The sequence below is a fragment of the Culex pipiens genome, chromosome 1 (genome assembly GCF_016801865.2).
Source record: "Culex pipiens pallens isolate TS chromosome 1, TS_CPP_V2, whole genome shotgun sequence".
Taxonomy (NCBI): Eukaryota; Metazoa; Arthropoda; class Insecta; order Diptera; family Culicidae; genus Culex; species Culex pipiens.
Window position 1 is genome coordinate 24,854,553 of NC_068937.1, and position 22,601 is coordinate 24,877,153.

At 45.5% G+C, this 22,601-nt stretch overlaps 1 protein-coding gene across 3 annotated transcripts in view; it reads right to left on the reverse strand.

The window, feature by feature from the left end:
- Positions 1 to 548: 548 nt before the first annotated feature.
- LOC120414518 (uncharacterized) overlaps positions 549 to 22,601 on the reverse strand; it is a 233,335-nt gene continuing 211,282 nt past the window's right edge. The window contains exons 2-6 of one of the 3 annotated variants that reach the window (XM_052706364.1): positions 19,251 to 19,670; positions 18,873 to 19,166; positions 10,826 to 10,954; positions 2,615 to 5,788; positions 552 to 2,546 (exon numbers count right to left, since the gene is read on the reverse strand). In XM_052706364.1, the coding sequence (XP_052562324.1) occupies positions 921 to 2,546; positions 2,615 to 5,788; positions 10,826 to 10,954; positions 18,873 to 19,166; positions 19,251 to 19,640 (5,613 nt within the window). In that variant the 5' untranslated portion in view covers positions 19,641 to 19,670 and the 3' untranslated portion in view covers positions 552 to 920. Of the gene's footprint in view, positions 2,547 to 2,614; positions 5,789 to 10,825; positions 10,955 to 18,872; positions 19,167 to 19,250; positions 19,671 to 22,601 lie in introns of all 3 variants that reach the window. The other 2 variants (XM_052706362.1, XM_052706365.1) reach the window with 2 other exon arrangements.

The window sequence follows — 22,601 nt, forward strand, 5'->3', positions numbered from 1 at the left end:
GGTTTCTAGCAGAGTTCTTACAGAGCTGGATATTCTTACAGCATTCTAGCAGAAAGGTTCCACCGTTCTAGCAGAATTCTGACAGAACCAGCTCTGCTAGAATATTTCGTGACTGGGAAAATGAAAACTAACTCTTTTTATCGAAATAGTTTCGGCAACAAATTTGCACGGTTTGACGTTTGCTGAGAGTGCCAAAAAGTGACACAAAAACAAACCTTTTTGACTCGCTCAGCAAACGTCAAATCAGTACCAACTTGATGCCGGATCTTTTTCCGAATCTCTTTCGGGAAAGATCCGGCAGCCATTTTGTATGGTTTGACGTTTGCGGGGAGGGTCGAAAAAATGTAAACAAATCACTTCGTCCCAGTCACGACGTTCTAGCAGGATTCTGGCAGATTTCTCACAGAGCTGGAAATGTTACAGCATTCTAGCAGAAATGTTCCACCGTTCTAGCAGGATTCTGGAAGAACCAGCTCCAGAATATTTCATGACTGGGGTGCATCAGCCAATGATCGGATTACAAAACGGCACTTGTTCGGCATTCTCAGAAAACGTCAAACTAAACAAATTTGCAACTGGATCTTTTTTAGAAAGCTCGTGCAATAAATTACCCAGTCACGACGTTCTAGCTGGATTCTAGCAGAGTTCTAACAGAGCTGGATATTCCTACAGAATTCTAGCAGATATGTTACACTGTTCTAAAAGGATTCTGACAGAACCAGCTCTGCTAGAATATTTCGTTACCGGGAAAGAACAAAATTCAGATTAGCATCGAAATGACGCCAAACCCTGCGCTAACGCTTCTAACGCTCGCGACAACTGTCAAACTGACACTCACGCCGAAGCCGCATGAAAACAGTACACGCCAAAAAATGCCAACCTCAAAACAAACGCCACAAAACCCGCTAACGCTCCCGCGATCACCGCCTCGCCGCCGGCACCTGGAACCGGCTCATGTAGAACTCGCAGTCGGAGCAGTACACGGCCGGCAGGATGCAGTGCTTCTTGCGACAGAGGCTGCACTGCACCGCCTTCGAGGACGCTTTCACGATGGCGGACGAGCCGTTGCTGTTGTAGGTGGCGATCGCGACGCGGGTCGTGACGGGGAGGCCTACCTGCTGTTGTTGCTGCTGTTGGGGGTCAACGGATTGGGCGGGTTGTTGGGGTTGATTTTGGGGTTGTGGGGAGGGTGGACAGTCGGAGCCGGGTTTGGTGCCCGGTTCGAAGGAGACCTTTTTGGGTTTTTGTTGTTGTTGTTGTTGCTGGAGGTAGAGGGCGGGATTGCTGAGGGGTTGAGACTGTTGGGGCAGGGGGAGATCGTGGTAGGGGGAGTCCTGGTAGTGCGGGAGGGGTACCCTCTGGTAGGGCGAGGGAACCTGTTGAGTTTGCTGTTGAGAGCTGTAATACGCGTTAGGATTAGTGTTATACTGTAGGATGTTTTGGGGTTGTTGTTGTTGTTGCTGCTGCTGCTGTTGTTGATAGGCCATGGGCGGCTTCTGGTAGACGTTGGAGGTCGGTTGCTGGGACATCATGAGCGGAGATTGCTGCTGCTGCCTCAGGATTGGACTTCCCTGCTGTGCTAACATCGAGTTGAGATTCTGGCGGAGTCCCAGCGGAAGCGCCGGGTTCGGGATCGAGGTTGTCGTCATGGTCGGCGAAGCCGACACCATTTGGAAACCCTGATCGATCGGGCAGGGCACGGACATGTATGGGGAGGTTGGCACGCTAGTGTACGCCGCCGCAGGCGGCCCATTCCGCATGTCGTAGCTGTGCTCACTGCCGGAATCGTCGTACAGTCGAGGCTTCTGTTGTTGTTGCTGTTGAAGCTGCGGCATTGGAGGTTGCTGGTAGATCGATGGCTGCGGCGGCTGTTGCTGGGCAAATTGAGCCTTGAACGCAGCCGCGTTGCTAGGAATGGCTGCGTACTGCGTCGAGTAGGTCTCCGCAGCCGGAGGCTGGTAGTACTGTTGTTGTTGTTGCTGCAGCTGGCGCTGAATCTCCATGTTCTGCTTGTGCATGTCCGCAGCCAGTGAGTACTGGCTGTTGGACTGCGTCTTGATCGGGTGGTACGTTATGCTGGTCGACAGCGTCGGCTGCGGCGAGTTCTGGCCCTGCCGGGGAGCTTCCTCGCTGTCACTTCCACCACTGCCAGCCGTCCTCAGTACGCGCTCCAGAATCGGGTTCGGAATGAACGTATCGTCCTCGTCTTCGTCCGCGGTCGCCACCAGGATCACCTGATCGCAGAACGAAACGCTCTTCTTCTTGGACCGCTTGGGGGCACCAACGGTGCTCACACTTCCAGCGTTGTTCAGCGTCTGCTGAACCACCTGGTTCAGCATCTCGACCTCGCGAATTTCCTCCTGGATCTGCGACTGGGCAATGTCGTACCGCGGCTTCGGAAGCATCTTGTACGCCAACGCACAGTCCACCTCGTCAACGCCTGCGGCACCATCTAAAGAAAGGGAAGCCGTCAGCTTCGGCTTCTGATCGGTCAACAATCCGCTCATACCCGTCCGGACGTTCGATGGCTGCGGAAGCATCGAATTCTGTAACAAAACAAAGCAAAAAAATGTCATTAAAATCAAAACAAAACAAAACCATCAAATCAACAAACCTGCTTGACATTTCCGTTCAGCAGCTCCTGGCTCGGGTAGGGACGGATGCTGGACGCAGCCATCGGCTGCGTCGGCGCCGCAGGCGCCATCTTGATCTGCTCGAACCGCGACGCCAAATCCCGCACGCTGCGCTGATCATTCCCAGCTTGCTGCGTCATCGCAGACGTCACCTGCTGTTGTTGTTGTTGTTGCGGCATCGAAGAATTCTGCGCCTGCTGTTGCTGCTTGAGCGCAACCTGCTTCGCCTGGAGTTCCTTCAGCCAAATCTCCGACCGGGTCGTTTCGTTGAGGATTTCGCTTGCGGCGATTGGGTTGTTGGGGGGTTGTTGTTGTTGCTCGCGCAACTTGTTCATCATCATGAGCTGGTGCTGCTTGGCTTGCAGCTGCGCCAGGATGCTGGTGGTGTTTTGAGGGGGGTGCGTGCTTTTGCCACCCTGTTGCTGCTGCTGGAGACTTTGAATTTCGCTTAGCTGCTCGTTAAGGGGTTCAAAGTCGATGGCCGGGGGAGGGGGCGGGAAGTCTTCGCTGGCTTGGCGCGAATGGCACGTGGTCGAGGGGGGGCTCGGGTACGGGGGGAGTTCCAGGCCGGTTTGGGTTGGTTGAGGGGTTGTGTACTTGACGATCGTGTCAACTTCATCGACGGAAGCTGATGACGACGGGTAGGGCTGCTGATCTTGCGGCTTCATGGGGGATTGTTCCTGGTGGACGACGGCGCACGTCGTGATGATGGTCTGGCACGAGTCTTCGCTCATGCTGGTGTTGGAGCTCATGGTGGAGAGGTTGGAGAGGTTCGCCTTGTGGTAGGGCTCGATGGGGGAAGCCGGGGTAGGGTGACTCTCCTGGAACTCCAGGTGGCGAAGGTTGGCACCGTTGAGGGGGAGCTTTTGTACTTGCAGCATTTGCTGCGGGGGTTGTTGTTGTTGTTGTTGCTGGAACTGTGGACCCGTCAGGGAGGATCCCAGTCTTACCGGGGGTGGAGGTGGCACTTTCGGGATCGACAACGTCTTGCCGCTTCCGTGGAAGCTCTTGCGCATCAGCTTGCTGCGTTCCAGGTTCGGGTTGGTGTTCGAAACCTGGTAGTCAAAGTGCCCCTCGGACAGGTAGCCGCTGTTGGCTGCGTCCGCAGCCAGACTCTGCCCCACCATGCTGTCATCGATGGAAACCATCTGCTTGATGGGTGCGTTCGCACTAGCCTGCTCGTCCGCAGCTCCAGCTCCTTCCGTCAGATCCGGCATCGATCGATTCTTCCTCCGGATCAACCCGCCCATCAGCAGCTTCCGACGGATCTTGTGCTGCTTCTTGCCACCCTTCGAGTCCTTCTCCTTCTTGTCGGACTCCTTCTCCTCCTTGTGCTTCTTCAGCGTATCCTTGGCGTTGATCAACGCCGGATCCGCCAGCTGGAAGTCCCGGTTGATCTTGTTGCGATCCTCACTCCGGCTTCGCTTCTCCTTCGAGTCCTTACTCCGTCCAAACAACGACCGACTCTCCCGCTCCGGCTTCACGTCAACCGTCCCCGTAATCACATCCTCAATGTTCTCCGCCTCCACCAGCTTCAGCGTGACCTTCTTCTTCGGCAGCGTCGCATAGATCTCAATGTTCTTTGACGGCGAACTCCTCGGCACCGTCCCCGTATTATCGTTCAACATCTCCTTGCTGTTCTGCCGCCCACTGCTCAGCAGCTTCTCCTTACTGTTCTGCCGGCGGTGCGCAATACCCCCGGTCCCAATCCCCGCCAAATTATAAGCCAGCTGTTGCTGCTGCTGCTGTTGCTCCTTGATGATCTCCCCACCCTTCTCGATCAAGATCCTCCGATGGAGCGATCGTGCCCGCATCACGCACGTATTGTGCTTCATCCGGGCGAACGTCATCGTGTGCGGGTTGCTGTAGGGTGCGTCCATGGCTGCCCGAGCCTTACTGGCTGCGGCATTACACAGCACCAGGGCTGTCTCCAGGTCGTGGGCGTCCTCCAGAATGCGGGACTTTTCCAGCAGCTGGTCCGCTTCCATGCAGAGCTTCTCGCAGTCCCCGTTGAGGACTACCGATTCGGGGATCTTGGCGAGGTGCATGTTGTTGGCGTTGGCTGCGTGCTTCGGCGGGAAGGAGTCGGTGGAGGAGAGCGAGTACGAGTCGTACCCGGCGTCGTAGAACTGACCCTGGCGGGTGGGGCTAGCGGGGACGCTGCCGTTGCGCTTGCCGACCAGGTAGAGGTACGGATTGTCCAGGGTTGTGGAGGAGGAGGAGGACGCCGAGTTGCGATCGCCACTCCAGTTGCCGGAGTCTCGTCGGCGAGGTTGGTTGAGGTGATCCGGGATGGATAGACCGTCCGGGGAGGAGGTTGAGGACGTGGAAGAGGGTGGCGAGACTTGGCCGGATTCGGCGCTCAAGCTACGGTGAAGATTCATCGGTTGCTTCCTCATCTGCGCGTTCAACGCGTTCTTGGAGATGTAGCCACCTTCCTTGTCGACTTCTTGCTGTTGCTGCTGCTGCTGGAAGATCTTGTCCTGGATGACGGACAGGTTCTGGTACTGCTGAGCGTGCAGCACGCTCTGCACCGCCTTGCGACTGATGTAGTTCTCCTTCTCCTCGTTCGGGAAGATCTTGCTCTGAATGACACTCAGATTCTGGTAGTCACAAACCGCTCTACTCGGAGTCGGAGTAATCGCCCTTCGGTTCTGCGAACCCATCGGCGCCTTCTCCGGACTCGGCGTTACAGCCCGACGATGCTGCGCCTGCTGCAACGCAGCCAGCTCCTGCGGCGTGATCTGCTGCCCTTGAGGCTGTGGCTGCGGCAACGCGTACAACAGCAACAACGGCTGATACCGTCCCCTCGTACACTTGTCAACCACCCCCTCCCAACTCGGTCCCACCTCCTTCACGTTCGCATCGTCAAAGTACACCCACACGCGCAGCTTCGTGTGGAAGAAGAACGTCGTGTAGTGCTTGCCGTAGTACGACACCACTCCGACCAGCTCGTGGCTTACGGTTTGGGCCCACCGTTGGTCCGACACCTGGTGGAACACGTCGCACAGGCGCAGCGACGTCCCGACGGCTTTCAGCACCGAGTGCACCTGATCGGCGGCCGGCCGTTCCGAGTCCCACACCACCCCGATCGAAACGACGTCCGGACGGTTCAGCAGCGCGCGCCGAATGCCGATCTTGGCTCCGCAAGCATTCTGTGTAGAGGGGTAGGAATGTGGTTCGTAAGCATATGTCAAATTACAGATTTATGTTCGCTGAAGCAGGAAGGAATGTCTCATTGCGACGGCAGGTCTTTTGTAATAGATGTCAACGGGCCAGTGAAAGTTGTTCCAAGAACCAATTCTGAGTTGACGCTACAAGCTTGATAATTGCGCTACCGCACCCACACTTCAGTGACTTCTAATGAAGTCTTGTCACCCACCTTCGGTGGGTGCGCTATCAACTGGTTTCATTCATGTGGCGGCGGCTATCGCCGCAAAAACCGGTCTTGAAGTTCTGCAAGCCTAACGACTTCGTCGTTGGGTGGAAAATTGTCCGTAATTGAATCATTTAGCCCAATCGTGACCGACCACAGCGTAATTTGAGGCGCAAAAAGACCCCAAATTGGTGCTGGAAATCTGTCACGTGGCGTGGCGCCACAAGAAAAAGAAACATGGCGATCGCAGAACAAAGCCATGCATGCATTCCTCAAGCTCTCAATCGCGGGGTTTTGTTGTAGTGTCTGCGCGCGCGATCTAGTTGGCCTTGACAGAGTGAGCGCTGGAGCGCGTACAGCTGACAAAACAGGCTTGAGTTTGGTTTGGGTTCGGAGTTCGACTGTAGATAGAATTGGTTACGCTTTGCTCGACTGGGTTAGCTGTCAAAATTGTCAGCTACACCCTTACCAAAAAATCATGATTTTTTTAGATCCAAATCCCACTTTTCATACGATTTTTTCAGTTCAACCCATATAACCATTTTTATGGTTGTAGTACTGAACTCAAAAAATCATATGAAAAGTGGGATTTGGAACTCAAAAAATCATGATTTTTGGTAAGGGTGTATGCAGCAAGTAGCTTGCACGTTCATTTGAGATAACTCAATTTGGAGTAATTTTCATCCAGATTTTGTCAAAACCAAACCAACTCAGGAATGAGTTTTGGCAGTTTTCTTTTTCACTCTTTACACGAAATTCGCGAAAAAATGAGTAGAAACATAACTTCATATAACATTCCTGAGTAGTTTGACGACATCTAACTCAGTAATGAATTATTTTAGAAAATATTTAAACCGAATTTACTCAAAAAATGCAAAATTCATCCAAATCTTACTAAAAAATAATAAGGCTTTCTAGACCCAGTGAAAAAAATATAATTTAACTCAAAAATGACGAACTCCTCGTCACAGTGTCCTGATGCAAACAATGATCGAGCTGTAGCTGTCACAGCCCTGCGAAGTATGTTGGCTGGCATGTCGGGCGGCCAGTTAAAAAAAAACCAGCTAGAAAGAGATCGAAAACCTGGTGCAAATAAACGTCCAGCTGTCATGTAAACATACTTTAAATGTGTTGGTAAATTTCTGACTAGAAAGCCTTATAATAAAAATTACAAATTATGCCAAAATTCACTCCAAAATAAGTACAAAAATAAATCGGTTTTAACGAAATCCAACTCAGAAATGAGTTATTTCAAATGAGCGTGAGCAAATGCGACTGTCAAACTGAAATTGAAACACTCAAAACTGAAATTACTAAACTTCTGTCAAATTCACCCAAAATAAACGGAATCAAAATTGTGGAATTGTGGAATTGACAAAATTAAGGTTTGTTGCAACGCAAAATCGGCGTTGATTATATTCAACAAAAAAAATGTTGAATCAAACAGGCTGATTCTACAAAATATTTTTCTGAGTGTACAAACAAATTTCAAAATATCATTCCTGAGTAGGTTTGATTTTGACGAAATCCAACTCAGAAATGAGTTATTTCAAATGAGCGTGAGCAAATGCGAATGTCAAACTGAAATTAAAACACTCAAAACCGAAATTACTCAAATTCTGCAAAATTAACCCAAAAATGAGCAGAAACAAGACATCAAAATATCATTTCTTAGTAGGTTTGGTATAAACGAGATCATACTCAGAGATGAGTTATTTATTAATCGAAATGTCTGAAATTTTGCCAAATTTACCAAAAAAAGGGGGAAATAAAATTACATACATCATTTAGAAATAGGTTTGTTTTTGACGAAATCATACTTAGAAATTAGTTATTTGAGCGTGAACGAATGCGACTGTCAAATTGAAATTGAAACATTAAAAACCTAAATTACTCAAATTCTACCAAATTTACCCAAAAATGAGTAGAAATGAAATTTCAAAATATCATTTCTGAGTAGACTTGGTATAAACCAAATTATACTCAGAAATGAGTTATTTCAGATGAGCGTGTACGAATGTGACTGTAAAATTCGAGCCAAACATTTTATTAGGGCACAAAACCAAAAACCGCGATTCGAGAAAATCGCTTGCAAAAAGTGGACAACTTGTTTCAATTCCTATTTAAAAAAGAAGCTTGACTGATGGCATTTTTACTGATGATACTATAAAACACATCATTATCCTCAACTCTGCTTAAATACTTCTTAATTTTTGTTGATTTTCGCAATAAAACTCATAAATTAAGAAAATCTTGTTATTAGGCCCTTTTAACTTTCCAACTGTTGTTCATAATGGGCCCTTTCTAAATGCAATTTCGAAGAGAGCTGAAAGGGCACTAAAGCGCTGTCACCGCATTGTTGTTTGGAATGATGTTTACGGGCCCTTTTGTTTAGTTAGAAATAATGAGGAATTCAGTAGAAATTTTGATAATTGGTGAAGTTTTGTGATTGAATAGTGTAAATAAGGTACGTGAAATATAAAAATTCTTCTAAAGTGTACTGAACAGCAGCCGCGGGACCGTATTAAATATTGTTTTTTGACGAAGTTTTTTTCTGCAGAAATCCTTGGTGAAAAGTAAACCAAACTTTTTTTTTTAGGTGAATTAGTGTTAAGAATGCATGAAAAGTTCACTTTATAACACAAAAAGTTCCTTAAGTACGAGAAACTAACGAAAAATAAAAGGGCACATTTGAACATTTTATTTTTGGTTTGCAGTGAAAATGGTTATGTGCCTTTTTGTGTTTTTGATTTTTTTCAATAGGAAATTGTTTGTTATCAATCTGATTCTTGGAGGGCATGTAGGGACTGTACTATTGAATGGAATAGTGGAATAATCCCGAATGTTTACGTTTTGGTTTTGTGCCCTAATGAAATGTTTGGCTCGAATTGAAATCGAAACACTCAAAACCGAAATTACTCATATTCTGCCAAACTAACCCAAAATTTAGTAGAAACAAGACTTCAAAATATAATTCTTCGTTAGGTTTGGTTTAAAAGAGATCATACTCAGAAATTAGTTATTTAAAATGCGACTGTCAAATTTAAATTAAAACATTCAAAAATGCAATTGCTCAAGTTCTGCCAAATTTACCAAAAAATGAGTGGAAAGAAAATTTCCAAATATCATTTTGACGAAATCTTACTCAGAAATGAGTTATTTCGAATGAGCGTGGACGAATGCGACTGTCAAATTTAAATTAAATCATTCCAAACTGAAATTGTTCAAATTCTGCCAAATTTACACCCAGAAATGATTAATTAAGCAAACGTCAAATTTGATAGAGTTCAACTCAGTTTAGAAGAAACGAGTAAAATTTACTCAAATCTGACATTCAAAACTCATTTCTGAGTAGATCTGGGAGATTTTAGATATGATGAAGTTCACTGTCATGCCAAACATTGCACTTTCATGCTTGTTTTCACTATCAAATTGATAGAAATCTCATAATCCGCACACAAAAAATATAATTATTACAAAACAGTGCGCGTAGCGCACCAACATCTCCACACCAATCTCGCGGTCATAACCGCATGCCTCGAAAATTACCGAGCTGTTATGGCGAACCGCTCGAGCAATTTCAATGTCAATTCCTTCTTCACCGCAGACAAAATCAAACAAAGCGCGAGTGAAACGCGCAGTCATCGATCCACGACGTGCGAGTGAAAGAGCACGAAAACAATCATTTTCCTTAATTACCCCAACCGCCTCTCACTTTGGGGGCTTTAAAATCCAACACCAGGTCCGCTCAGCTCATGCGCATGGTCATCGCGCGCTGAGGTGCCACAATGACATACCGACCACAACACATGCAAACCGAGTGCGACTGCAATTAAACTCTGGCTTGACCGTCAAACCGTATTGGCTTTCGCGGAACAAGCCCGATGGATGCTGCGCATCCGTCGATGGGTCACATCCGCCATTTAAGGGCAGCCATGTTGCGAAAAGAGTACTTTAAAAGGTTGAGGCAGATTGCCGTTCAAGAGCCAAACGACAGCGACACCTAGTGTTGAGTAGCAGAACAGAGCGAAGAATGTCGATTGAAATTTCCGCCCTTTAAGGTTATGTATGCGAATTCTGATTTGTTAAATTCCAGCGTTCAAAACAACTTTTGAGCAAAAATTCGAGCTGATACTTTGTTAACTTTTGATGCTCTATCATTTTAAACAATATTATTTTTTCAAAATTATTTTTTTTCAAATTTTTTTTTATTGCGTTAATTTATAGAGGGCAAAGAGTTAACAATCGTACTACTTGAATTTTTTCTCAAAAGTTGTTCTATGAGCTGTAAATTCAATTTTAAGTTTGCATTCCTATGTAACCGAACAGCGAAAATTTGAATCGTCATTCTTCGATGCTTTGCGCCATCTGTCAGAATTTTTGAGCTTTTGATCGCGAATTGAGTCGAGGTCGCGAACATTACTCATTGTTGAGTGGTAAGGAAAGTACGCAAAATTGGCAATCAATTTGACAGCTGGGCAGGGTGACCAGTTTAGTGGTTTTGCAGAAACCAGTTAACGTTACAAAACTCAGCAGTGACAGTTTGGTGTGCACAACCTACTGTTTGGCATTGACAGAATTGGAGCGCGCGCGCGCGCTCCGTCAGCGTAGGCCATGACTCGAAAGTCACACCCGTGCGCTCTAATCTGCGTTCGCAATGAACTGGTTCTTGGCGTTTTTTCTAACCTTACAGCGCAGCACTCCCTTCAGCAAACCAGCTTCATGTGGGTAACCTGCTACACGTAGATTAATGCCAAGTCGCAATAAGAAACCTAACCTCACTCCGCTCGCGCGAAGGTCTACCACCGCCACTTACCGGACAGTCCCGAATGTCGCCCATGTTGCCGGCGTTGCGCAGTAGCTGGCCAAAGGTGATACTTTGCTGGTTCTGCGCCGACAGGTTGCTCTGGGAGGTGAGCGCGGACGCCGAGACGTAGTGCACCATCTGGAAGAAGAAGAAACGAGGAGAGAAGGGGGGAAATTACGTTAGATAAGAACATTAGCCGAGTGTTGTGCGCGCGGGGAGGTTCTAACAGTTATCAGTCTGTGCGGTACGCGGCGAGCGGAATCGTTAATGGGGCACGCCGGAGGAACGGTTCCCAGGCGCGGTGGAGTTTCCCGCCGAAGAGTTCAGTGACAGTGGCGCAGAGCACTGTGCGGCGTAATGAGGGTGGGAATCAAAGGTTCGCACGTCTGATAAGTCTGTGTTGTTATTGTTTTGATCGGAATAGAGCAGTGCTGGCAAACTGTCAAACGAGGGGTGATTCAGCGATCCCACCTTTTTGTCACGATCTTGGGCGGGAATATCAATAAATTGAATTAATTTAAAGTTGTTTTAACGACTTTTCAGAATATTCCTGATTTGACAAATCACTCAGTTTTTGCCAAAACCAAACCTACTCAAAAATGAGTGAATGAGGCATCTCTGTCAAATTTGAATGAAATTTCACTCAGAAATGACAAAAATTGAGTGAAATTCTACCAGGTCTGGATGAAATTCACTCGAATCTGACAGACGCCTCATTTACTCATTTTTGAGTAAGTTAAATTTCTAAATACCACATCTGATTAGTCTGTGGTGTTGGTGTTATTGTTTTGATTAGACCCAGTCAACTCAATCGGAATTCTGAAACAGAATTCAGTTCGAATCGTTTACGTATTCCGTTTCAAAGGCAACAACCGATCTTTAGAGGGAGAGAACATCAAGCAGGGTTTTTAGGTTACCAGATAAATCTCAAAATTCTAGATTTTTCAAGTTTTCTGAGAATAAAGACTGACAATTCTCTGTTCCATATTTTGATAGATTTTTGATTTTCTGCCAAATTCAAACAACTTTATGATGACTTTAACACAGAATAAACCAAAAATCTAGAGTTGCTAGGAGTTGTAATTTGATCTACTTGAAGTTTTGAACTTGAGCTGATTTTATCAAAGTTAGATAAATTGTTACCAGTTTCATTTTTAGTTGCACTAAATGTGTTGAAAATCATTGGCATAAACGTTTGAAGGGAATTTTAAGCGACTCACGTAGTGAATTTCTGACAGAAATTGTAAAAACAACTTTGTTCATAATGACATTTCACAAAAAGTTCTAAACGACAAAGAAGCTGGCAGCACTGCACCCAACAACGATAGTTTCGCATCTGACAAGTCTGTGATGTCTTTGTTTTGATCAAAATAGAATAGCAAGCAAGCATATAGAGCCAAGTCCAATTCAAAACATGGTTCCGAAATTTGTTCGCATCAGTATCACCACCTAGCGTGGATGCCTGAAGTTACTACACTGTTAACTTTGAATATTAGACAAGATAATGTTGTATAACACACGCTACAGGTCACGCGCACTAATCTGATTTTGAACAAGTGGCATAATTTTTGAATTGACCGTTGCTACTGGTTTATTTTTGTTTTCAACTTATTCCCTAGCGTAAACGAGTTGCATAAATTGTGTAAATATGTAAACAGTTTCCTTAAATAGGGTTGGCAGTAATTGATATGAAAAATTACGTATGTTTATAAATGGAGTACCCGCAGTCGAGCAGTTTTTGACAGTTCGCTCCATAAGGAATACATTGTAGAAAAAAGCAAAAACTGCTCGAATGGAAATGCTCCATTAAAATTTCTAAAATTCTTTGGAAGGGATAATGCGTGTTACAAGTTTTTCTTATCTTTCCTTAAAATAAGTGTTTCGGTGTCACTCAACAGATGGCCAGCTGGCCTGGCTTCAGCCCTAGCTTCAGCCCCAGTCAGACCCGGTGGCTTTTTTCGAGTCAAGATTTGTCTTATCCGTCGGATGGGGAAGTGAACATTGGTTCAGACCTAATCTAGAACCTTAGCTTAGTCCAAGTGTAGGAGTCGTCCATTGGTCCTTCCTCGGTGGAGTCGCTGGTAGGCAGTTGTACTACCAATCCAAAGGTCATCAGTTCGAATCCTATCGAGACGAATGCATCAACCATCATACGGTAGATTAAGTAACGTTTTACCATTCGTTAACATGTTGAAGTAGTTATTGATATACTGGTTAAACATATTGACAAAAAATATGACCTAAATTTGTACACCTTTGTTTGACAGTTGACAGGCAAAAAAACAATCACTTTGGGGACAGGAAACTTTGCCGTTCTCAAGCAAACTTTTAAAATAATATCCGGCAATTTAGGGAAAGGTCGGTTTCTCTTGAGCAGTTCTCTAGGATTTCGGTCATTCGATTTTTTTTGTATTTTTTAATCCGACTGAAACTTTTTTGGTGCCTTTTTTTGAAATTAAATATGTCTTTATTGAACTTTCTTATAATAATTACATTTCATTTACATTCTAAGTGGTATGGCTACATGCTCTTCATCTTTGTTATATTTTTCGTTTTCTTATTAACTGTTCACATTCATTTATTTACTTCAAATTGTTTTACATTTTTGCATTGAATCGAATACATTTGGGTAAAAAAGAAAAAAAATCGCTTTAACAACTAATCCTAACTTAAAACTAAAAAAGTAAATTCATTGAAATATTCAAAATCATTAGAACGAGTAAACTACGAACTGTATTTTAAGATAAATCCTCCAAGCGTTCTTACTTGTTCAGCACGAGTTTTGCAACCACGCAGTGTTGTTGTCATCTCGATGAAAATGTTCAGAAGTTCTTGTGGTGAAAACAGGTCACTACTGCCTTCATCCGTTGATGCTGGTTGGTTTTCCTTCGGTTGCTGACTGAAACCAGGAGGTGTTGTATTCTCTGCAACTTTTTGCCGCTGATTCAACGGCAATGGCTGCAGATTTGAAACCACTCGAACAGATCCCGCTCCAGGTGACGCCAAAGCAGGAAAATCCACGTCCGTGAAAGTTGGTGGTGTTTTGCGACGATTTGGTTGGTGCCTCGTCGTCGCTTGCTGCCGAATTTTTACAAACTCAGCTCGTTTTGGGCAGCTCCGATTCTTGGTAGAATGGTCGCCGCCGCAATTGTAGCATTTCGCTTCGATGTTCTCGTTGATTGTTTCGCAAGCTTGAGTTTTGTGCTCACCTCCGCAGGTTGCACAACGACTCTTGATGAAACAGTTCCTTCCACCATGTCCAAACTGCAAGCAATTCGAACATTGTGTCACGTCACGGTGCACTGGACGATAACGTTCCCAAGTCACGATAATGTTGAAAATTGCCCGAACTGCTTTCAGCTCAGACGGCGTTGTCGATCCTTTCTCGAGATGAACCAGGTACAGTTGATCACGATACTTGATGTCCTTGTTGTGTCTCGTCATCTTGAAGACTTCGATCACGTTCAACTTAAGAGTTTTGAGCTCTTCTTTCAGCACACTCACATCCATGTCATACAGGCCTCGGAGGACCTGTTTCATGGGGCGTTTACCTGGATCGTCATGGCTGTAGTATTCAATCTTTGTGTTGTTCAGGAAATCCCGAATGTAGTTGTAATCCTTTCTGGTAGGTAGCAGAATTTTGAGTCCATCAGCACACAAGCGAATGGAAGCTCGTAAAGCACCAGATTTGATAAACCCGGTCAGCCACTTTCGCACCGAATCCGATGACGATGTTTTCACAAAAATGGGCGGCAACTTTTCCCGTCGTTCAAATTCTTCCTTCTCGCTCACGTCCACAGGGAGGGTAGCGAACTGGTTTCCAAACGAATTTTGAGCGTCCTTGCTCAAACTGCCTGGCTTTGCAGGTAGCGCTTCGGCATTCTTTAGCTTCTTCAAATCTGGGGGGGCATTTTTGCACTTTTTAAGCACTTTTTTGGTTTGTGAGGGACGCACGTCTGACTCGCTTCTCTGCTGATCGCAGCCTCTTTTTGGTGCCTTCAGTATGCACAAAGAAGGCATTTTGCATCATTAGTTTGTCCATATAATTTTCCATACAAATTTGGCAGCTGTCCATACAAAAATAATGTATGAAAATTCAAAAATCTGTATCTTTTGAAGGCATTTTTTGATCGATTTGGTGTCTTCGGCAAAATTGTAGGTATGGATACGGACTACACTGGAAAAAAAAGATACACGGTAAAAAAATTGATGATTTTTTATTTAACTTTTTATCACTAAAACTTGATTTGCATGAAAACACTATTTTTTTTTTATATGTTTTAGAGGACATAAAATGCCAACTTTTCAGAAATTTCCAGGTTCGCAATTCGCAATTCGCAATTTTCAGTGTAAGAACGGGCCTTGACCGATCTTATGCACCAGGTTCCCGACGAACACGCACTGCCCTTACACCTACATCTCACCCTTGCTCTGAGTCAGTACGAGCAGCATGCTAGAACACGCTTTGAGTGTTCTTGCCAGGCACACCTTCTTTTCCGGTTACGCATTTTAACTCGGCCGGGGGTGGTACATTACGTAGGGTTTGATGTAAGTATAAGCGCCTAACCATTTATAGTGTGCCTATCAACAATGTCCAGCAAGAGGAATCCGTCCTACGGTGGACGGATTTCTCCTGCAAAACAATGCACAGAAAGCCATCCACTGGGGAACCATTTCTCTTGCCAACTTACAACTATTTTTGAACGCCCAACTGTTGTAAGCCAACATCACGTGCATGATGAAATTACATGCTATTTCCCTTTACATTCATAATAAAATAATGCTGCAAAAGTATTCAAGAAAAAACGAACCGACTTACAGTAGTTGTACTGTATACTGTTTACAAACATTATACGAGGCTTTTTTGACGTTATACCACTGTGGCGTACACGGTCAACAGCGAACGGGCAAAACAGGCAACAAATGGGAAATCAAAGTGAGACCAGGAAAAAAAATCGCTTTTGTTCGAGCTTGCCTCTATATGAAGCAAGTTAGCTGGCTGTCAAACTAGTATGGTACGATCTCACCTTTTTGTCACGATCTTGGGTGGGAACAAGTTTGCATGAGTTTGACATTTGGTGAGAGTCCAAAAAGTGAGGCTGAATCGCTTCATGCATTGGACACTGATCAAGTCCGTAGTAACAGTTCAATAGGGCGAATCTGCGATTGTAAACAAGCAGTCTATCCCCCTTTTACTTGACGTGAACTGTCGTAACAGTTGCCGGAAGTCTTGAACAACAGAATGACCCAATACAGACCATTAGTATAGAAACTGAATCTAACCTAATTGTTGACCTAAACGTTGCCAGATCGATCAAAACAAAGCCGGCAGTGCTGCCAAGCTGTCAAGCGCCACACTGAAACAAGACAAATCGTTCATTTTATCCGAAAATCAAGCCCTCTCGCCGCCAACAACAACAAACAGGAGGGAAAAGTGGAACAGAAAGCATAACCCAAAATACGACCACCGCGGATCGCCCAGAAATAAAAAGCAACAAACTGATCTAATTAATTCTTACGACTTATTTATGTATTCCACCTGATTATTCCATTGAGATCGGAGCGCTCACCTTTCTTCCTCTTTTCTTTTCTTGTTTCGCTTTAAGTGTGCTACACTTTAAAGCGAAAAGAAGCCAACAACTACAAAAGTAAAAAAAGAGCGTGGCAACTGCAAATCTCAGAGACCAATAAAACAGATGTTGTTTAGCATGCACAGCACTCGGGGGTGACTGTCAGTTGCGCCCCGTGGAAAGTGGCGAGCTAACGGTAGAAGTTCTTTTTATAGTGTACTCCCACCGCGCGCGCACGGTTCACCCTCGTTATCTTTGGTGGAAGAGTCGAGTTGAGTTGGGTGGCTCAAAATGCAAACAAGATCACCTCCACCACCACCACCACCAGCGCAGCTCGCAGACTTTCATTTCACGAGGAATAAATTATGGCGCGAAGAAAGAAAAAATGGCGCAACCGGGATCGCTTCGCACCTTTTTGCGCGGTGGGAAAAAGGTGGGAATGGAGTAATTTCCCTCTGGAGTGAGGAAAATACAATCAAAACTAGTGCAAAATTTGTACTTTTGTGTGGTTTTTTGATACACAAACAGTTGCGCCCTCGATTCCAAGCGGGGGTTGTCCAATTGATTACAGCAGTGGGGCGCCCCTCGAAATTGGGTGTGGAGCTGATGTGTCGATTAATTTCAGTGCAGATTGGTTCGTTTGAAAGTAAGCCCTGCTGGTAATTGCTCTATCCTAGGGTTGTTTTTAATGGTAAATGGCTTCCTGGGCTCGAGTACATTCACTTGGCATTTAATTTTCCGTTTACAGTAGCCATTTTGTGCCATATTGGGATTGGTACCCATTGAAAACTGTCCAGCTTGTGCCAATTGTAATTATGCAGATATCGAACGGAAGCTCTGCAAGGTTTACGAGTCAGTTTAACGACATTTGAGATGATAATTTTACCATTTCATAAGGCTCTGTTCCCACACAAGATCGTGTCAAAAAGGTGGGATCGAACGCTGAATCCCCCCTTCGTTTGACAGCAGCGATCTGTTTAGATCAAAACACTAACGTCACAGACTTGTCAGACTGCCAACTTCATTGGATCAGTCTGATATTTCGTTCACAATTAGACATGTTTTTTTCAATGTTTACATCTGTTACGAATGACATTTAACATATCAAAGCTGTTCAAAACAAGTCCGGAGTAATAAGAAAAGTGACAACACTGGAATTGTTTTGATCAACCTAGCAAACGTCACAACCACGTTTTCATCAATCTCTGACTATCGCATGCCGGAATGTCAACATCTCCGCTGCCGGATGTAGCTGCTCATCACAAACTACTTTGCATGGCAGAAAGGAGGAAGAAATCTCAAATTTCAGGTTTCGTCGCAGCCGGTTCAACGACTGATAAATCCGAACCGATCGCCCAATTTATCAGCCTCCACCTCCGACGACGACGCTTTCCCTTTGTTTCGAAAGGCTCATTTCGGGGTTTGCGCAAGAGGGCGATCGGAACACGATCTCCGATCGGCGACCAAGTCGGGGAGGGTGTTGATTTGAATTTCAAATTGCGTCGATGGATTTTGAGAAGGGGGCTGGCCTCCCCGTGTGGAGTATCGGCAGTGGCCCCAGCAGAAGAGTGAAGGTGAATGGCGGCCCGGGCTTGTTAGCGGCCTGTCCAAGGAACAGGTGAATGTCTGTTTACGCTCTTTTTTGCGCGTTCTCGGCTCGTCGAGGAGATCGGTTCGGATCTAGGTCGCGCGGAGAATTGCGCAACACTGCAGAATGGTCAGGTGCAGCGGCACGACGGTGGAGATTCTTTGCTGGAGGAGCGGTTAATGAGGCTGCCGTAGATGGTGTTTACGTTCGTGCATCGAGAACGTAAACAAAAACAAAGATTTGTCCGGAATCTGATTCGCTGGAATCTACTGAGAGCACAATAATGTAGCGTTTCCCAATTGCTAATTGGCACAGTTTGCGGTTGAACTGTCAAAAACAAAAACAAAACGTCAAACGTGCAGGGCTGCCAACTTGTCACAGGGGGGTGACTCGACGATCGCAGCAATCGCACCTTGAATCACGCAGAAAAAACGTAAACGTCAGCCAGCTGACGTGCCAGCCACGTGACCCCTGCGGAATCCGGAGTCAAGGTGTGACATTAAGGTTACTTAACACGCGTTGCGTTGCCCAACCACGCGATGATTGGTGGCCGATTGGGCTTGATTATGATTTATGACGCATCCAAAGGACGCTCGTCGTCTTCGACGAGTTTTTATCAACTCGACAAACGACTCTCGAGGTGATGAGTTATTGACAGGGTGCGCTGCGCGCACAAGGCCATAAAACCTGGTACTTTATCGCTGTTATGCGCGCATAGCCGTAGCTTTCGACACCCGAGAGTCGCCCCAGCCTCCGGAGTCATTTGCCGGTGAAAGTTTTTCTCCATCGAGTCTCCTTCGATTGATTTCGTTCGATTACGGCTGCCACTGAACTCGTGTTCGGTCATCGTGCTCTTGGAGAGAGAGTCGACAAAGAAGATGTCAAAAGGTCGACCTACCTGCGTGAACGGGAGCTGCTCGGAGTTGGCGCCGCACTCGCAAACGCTCTGCTCGACGACCCGCATGGCGAAGCGTTGGTGGGCAACGCATTGGGGCGCCTCGCAAGCGTCCCCATCGCTCGGTGACAGGTGCTGGTGGACGCGATGGAGCAGCAGCTCGAAGCACTCGGCGGCATCGCCGAGGCAACCGAGGGGGAAGCGCCGACCGGCGAGCGGCCCGCTGGCCAGGGCTCGTCGCAGCGGTTCCGGGCAGAGAGCCGGCTCCGAACTCGTCTGCAGCTGGGAGAACAGTTCCTGGAATGAGAAGAAGGGGGAGATTGAGGTTAGGTTTCGGAAGAAAGTCCCAAATGTCGCGCTTTTGAACCCCGGAAAACTCACAACAACCGAATTGATGCAGGACATGTACTCGTAGTGCTGCTGGTGCACGCTCTCCGTCTTCATGCGGTTGATCATCTCGTGGTACGCCGACTCATTGGTCAGGTAGTACCCCGCATCGACCACCTTTGGGTTGTAGCTATCACAATGTTGGTACTGTTGCTGCTGCTGGTAGTGCTGGACGACCTGCGCCGTTTGACTATGGATGGCATTTCTAGGGGTACTTTTTGGTAGCGTTGCCGACTGCTGGAGGTACTGTGGCGTCGTTGCCGTGGCAACGGTCGTCGTTACCACACTGTTGACAGGCGTTACCGTGGTAACGCTGCTGGTAGCCGTCGTAGACGGCGAACTCGACGCCGCCGGATCCTTCCGTTTGTACCGAAACTTGATCATCTTGGCCGGTTTCGATCAACTCCTAATTATCTGTGAAAAACGCGGTTTGAATCTCATTTCGTTACGCTGCTGGCGATGACGCGACTTGGTAACCCATCCGATAAGGGCCGACACCTGCGGGGCCGTTGCATAATGACTCATCGACGCGACCAAAAATGTCAGGAATTTCCGGCTTAAACCACGTGCGATCCCACATTCATCAAAAAGAGAAGAAAAAAATCCTTTTCTTTCAGCTTTACCGGATTATGACCCCTTAAGGTGCGCTGCGCGCACAATGAAAAGAATGTCTGGGCGAAGAAACCGAGCTCGTCAGCGGAAATGCTCGCGATGAGTCACCTGAGTCGACCTGAGCTCGCGCTTGTTTGATTTTCCTTCGTGTTTTTGTTTCACTTTCGCGCGAAACCACCTCAAGTGTCGGTGCTCGGCGTATCGTACCTCACGTCAACGTGGTTTCCAGCTAATGTAAACAACCTCATTTTGAGCCGGTTCGTCGTACTGGCAGAAAAAAGTGGCGTCTTTCCCTTTGACCGGAAACTGACCGGCTTGGCGCGCTCTCACCCAGACTGGGTTCTGACTCATGCGAGATCAGATTTTGACGTTTATGGAAGTGTCAAAATCGGATCAACTTGCGCTTTCGGGGCTGACTAATCGTAAACTTTGCTTTGTTCTACCCAAAAAAGTTGGACGGACCACAGAAAAAGGGTAACTCTTGCGTCAAACCATCTGAGCGGCGGACGCGAACCGGTTCGCGGCCACCTCCGCAAACCTTCGCGAGTGGGTCGCCGCACTTCGTGCGTGGAGTGACGATTAATGTGTACCACGACAGAATTAATGCGGCTCAGAATGATTAATGGCCTATCTACAATCACTTTACTTAGAATAGTTAAGTTGCGTAGAACAGATAAATTGCTTAGAAATAGTACGTAACTTACTGTCGTCATCTACAATCAACTTAGCCAACTTGCTGGGCTGTTATACGTTGCTATGCAGTTGTTTGTTTACCTTTGATATAGAAACGTCAACTTGCCGTAGGTTTTGAAATTTTCCAAACCATACGTCAAGTCACCAATTTGCTTACTTTATCATTGTGGAAGATCAGATTCCTTTGCATGGATTCAAATTCCTACGCTAAGTACAATTTGCTAAGTAAAGTGATTGTAGATAGGCCATAAGTCGGGGCGATCTGTCATAGCCCATGCAGCAAAAACAGTCATTTCAACACAAAATTTGAGTTTGTTTTCGTCAGCGTGCAGCGCGTCGGACGTAAACAAACTGCAAGATTCCCTAGCAACCAGGGTTTGAAGTCCAGCTTTTTTGGGAAACGTATGTGAGAAAATTTCGTCAACACTACGTGCCGCACCGTCAACATGCAACTTGCTTCCATAGAAAAATTAGGTGTTGACGGACTTGACAGCTCGTTGGGTGCCCCCCCTAAACCTAACCTAAAACGAGGCAGGAATGTCAAGTGTTCGCGGTCACGAAGCACAGTGCCGCTGACCAATCATTACCGAAATTGGACTCGTCGTCGTCGTCACAAATCGGGTCGGGTGTTTTATGGTGGTGTCTTTGAGGGGTGCGCTGACGATTGATTTTTAGTTCAGTGGTTTGGATGTGCGCAGTTTTGGGTTTGAGCAGGAGGGGGAAAAGAGGCTGACGCCAGGTTAAAAAGATAATGGCTGTGGAGGCTAATTTGTTTTTAAATGCGTTTTAGGCTGATTGGTATTCGGTAGGTGTAAAGTAGACCAGTTGTGGTGTTAGGGAGGATTCAGTTCATAATAAAAATGGATTTGCTTTAATCTTAAAAGAAAACAATAAAAATGTTATCAAATTTTGGTTAAGTTTGGAAACATTGCTTTAAGACCAAAATGTAAGAAAAGTGGTTCAAAACTTGACCTTTTGTTTCAAGCAAGGTTTTAAGTCTAAATGGGCGACTTGACATCAGTGCTGACAGTTCTTTGATTTTCCATTTACTTGTTCCAGATTTTTTGTTTTGTTTATACAATACATAAAGAAGCAGTTTAAGGAATCTGTCCCATTTTCATCCAATTGACTGGTTCTGACTTTTTATTTATTATTATTGTTGTGCAAAACTATTGATGGAAACTAGCTTACTTTTCATTATTTGGTTTCAGTGAAAAACTCCATCAGATATTTAGGAGCTTTACTTAAACGTCAAATTGCTGTTACGCCAACATTAGGTACCCTTAGTTTGATAACTACTTTGAGAGATGTGCTTTTAATTCGAATAGATTCGCAAATATACATTTCTAAGGTTACTTTTCAAAGGGACGAAAGCGCCACAAATGAGCAAAAGGAAAATATTATTTAAATCTAGATTGAATTTTCAAAAGGTACTATCTGCATAGGAAACACATGACGGATAGGTTGTTTTGAAATTTAATCTAGAAAGGTTAGTTTTGTTTAGCAAGACTGTTTTATACCTAATACACTTACAAAATTATTGATAAAAAAATTTAATAGTTGCTAGTCTGATATAAGTGGTGCCAGTTCAAATATTTTGCCGTCAATTTGTTTGCAGAATTGTGTGCCTGCAAACATTCTGCTTTGTTTACGAGTTTGCTGCAAACAAGTTTGCTAATTTGGGAAACTGTCAAACACGAAAAATTGCGAGTTTGTTTGTCATAGTATAGTACCTCCTTTAAATTTTGTTGTTTTGTTTATATTCATTGAAACTCTTTAAACTGTACAAATGATTTATAAAACCTGTGCAAATTGAAAATTCATAAATCGAATGTCTCGAGTTTCAGTCTATGCACAAGTTCACATTCAAAATTCAGCACAGAGGAGAAATTACTAATTGGAAAGGAATGACAGCTGTCAAAATAAGGAAGCCTTAGGGCTTTTATTAATTTGATTTGGTTAACCGCGGTGGATTTTCTTGAAATAATTCGAACTGTCAAAAATCCACCAAAGCATCTACCGGTGGATACTTTTCTACCA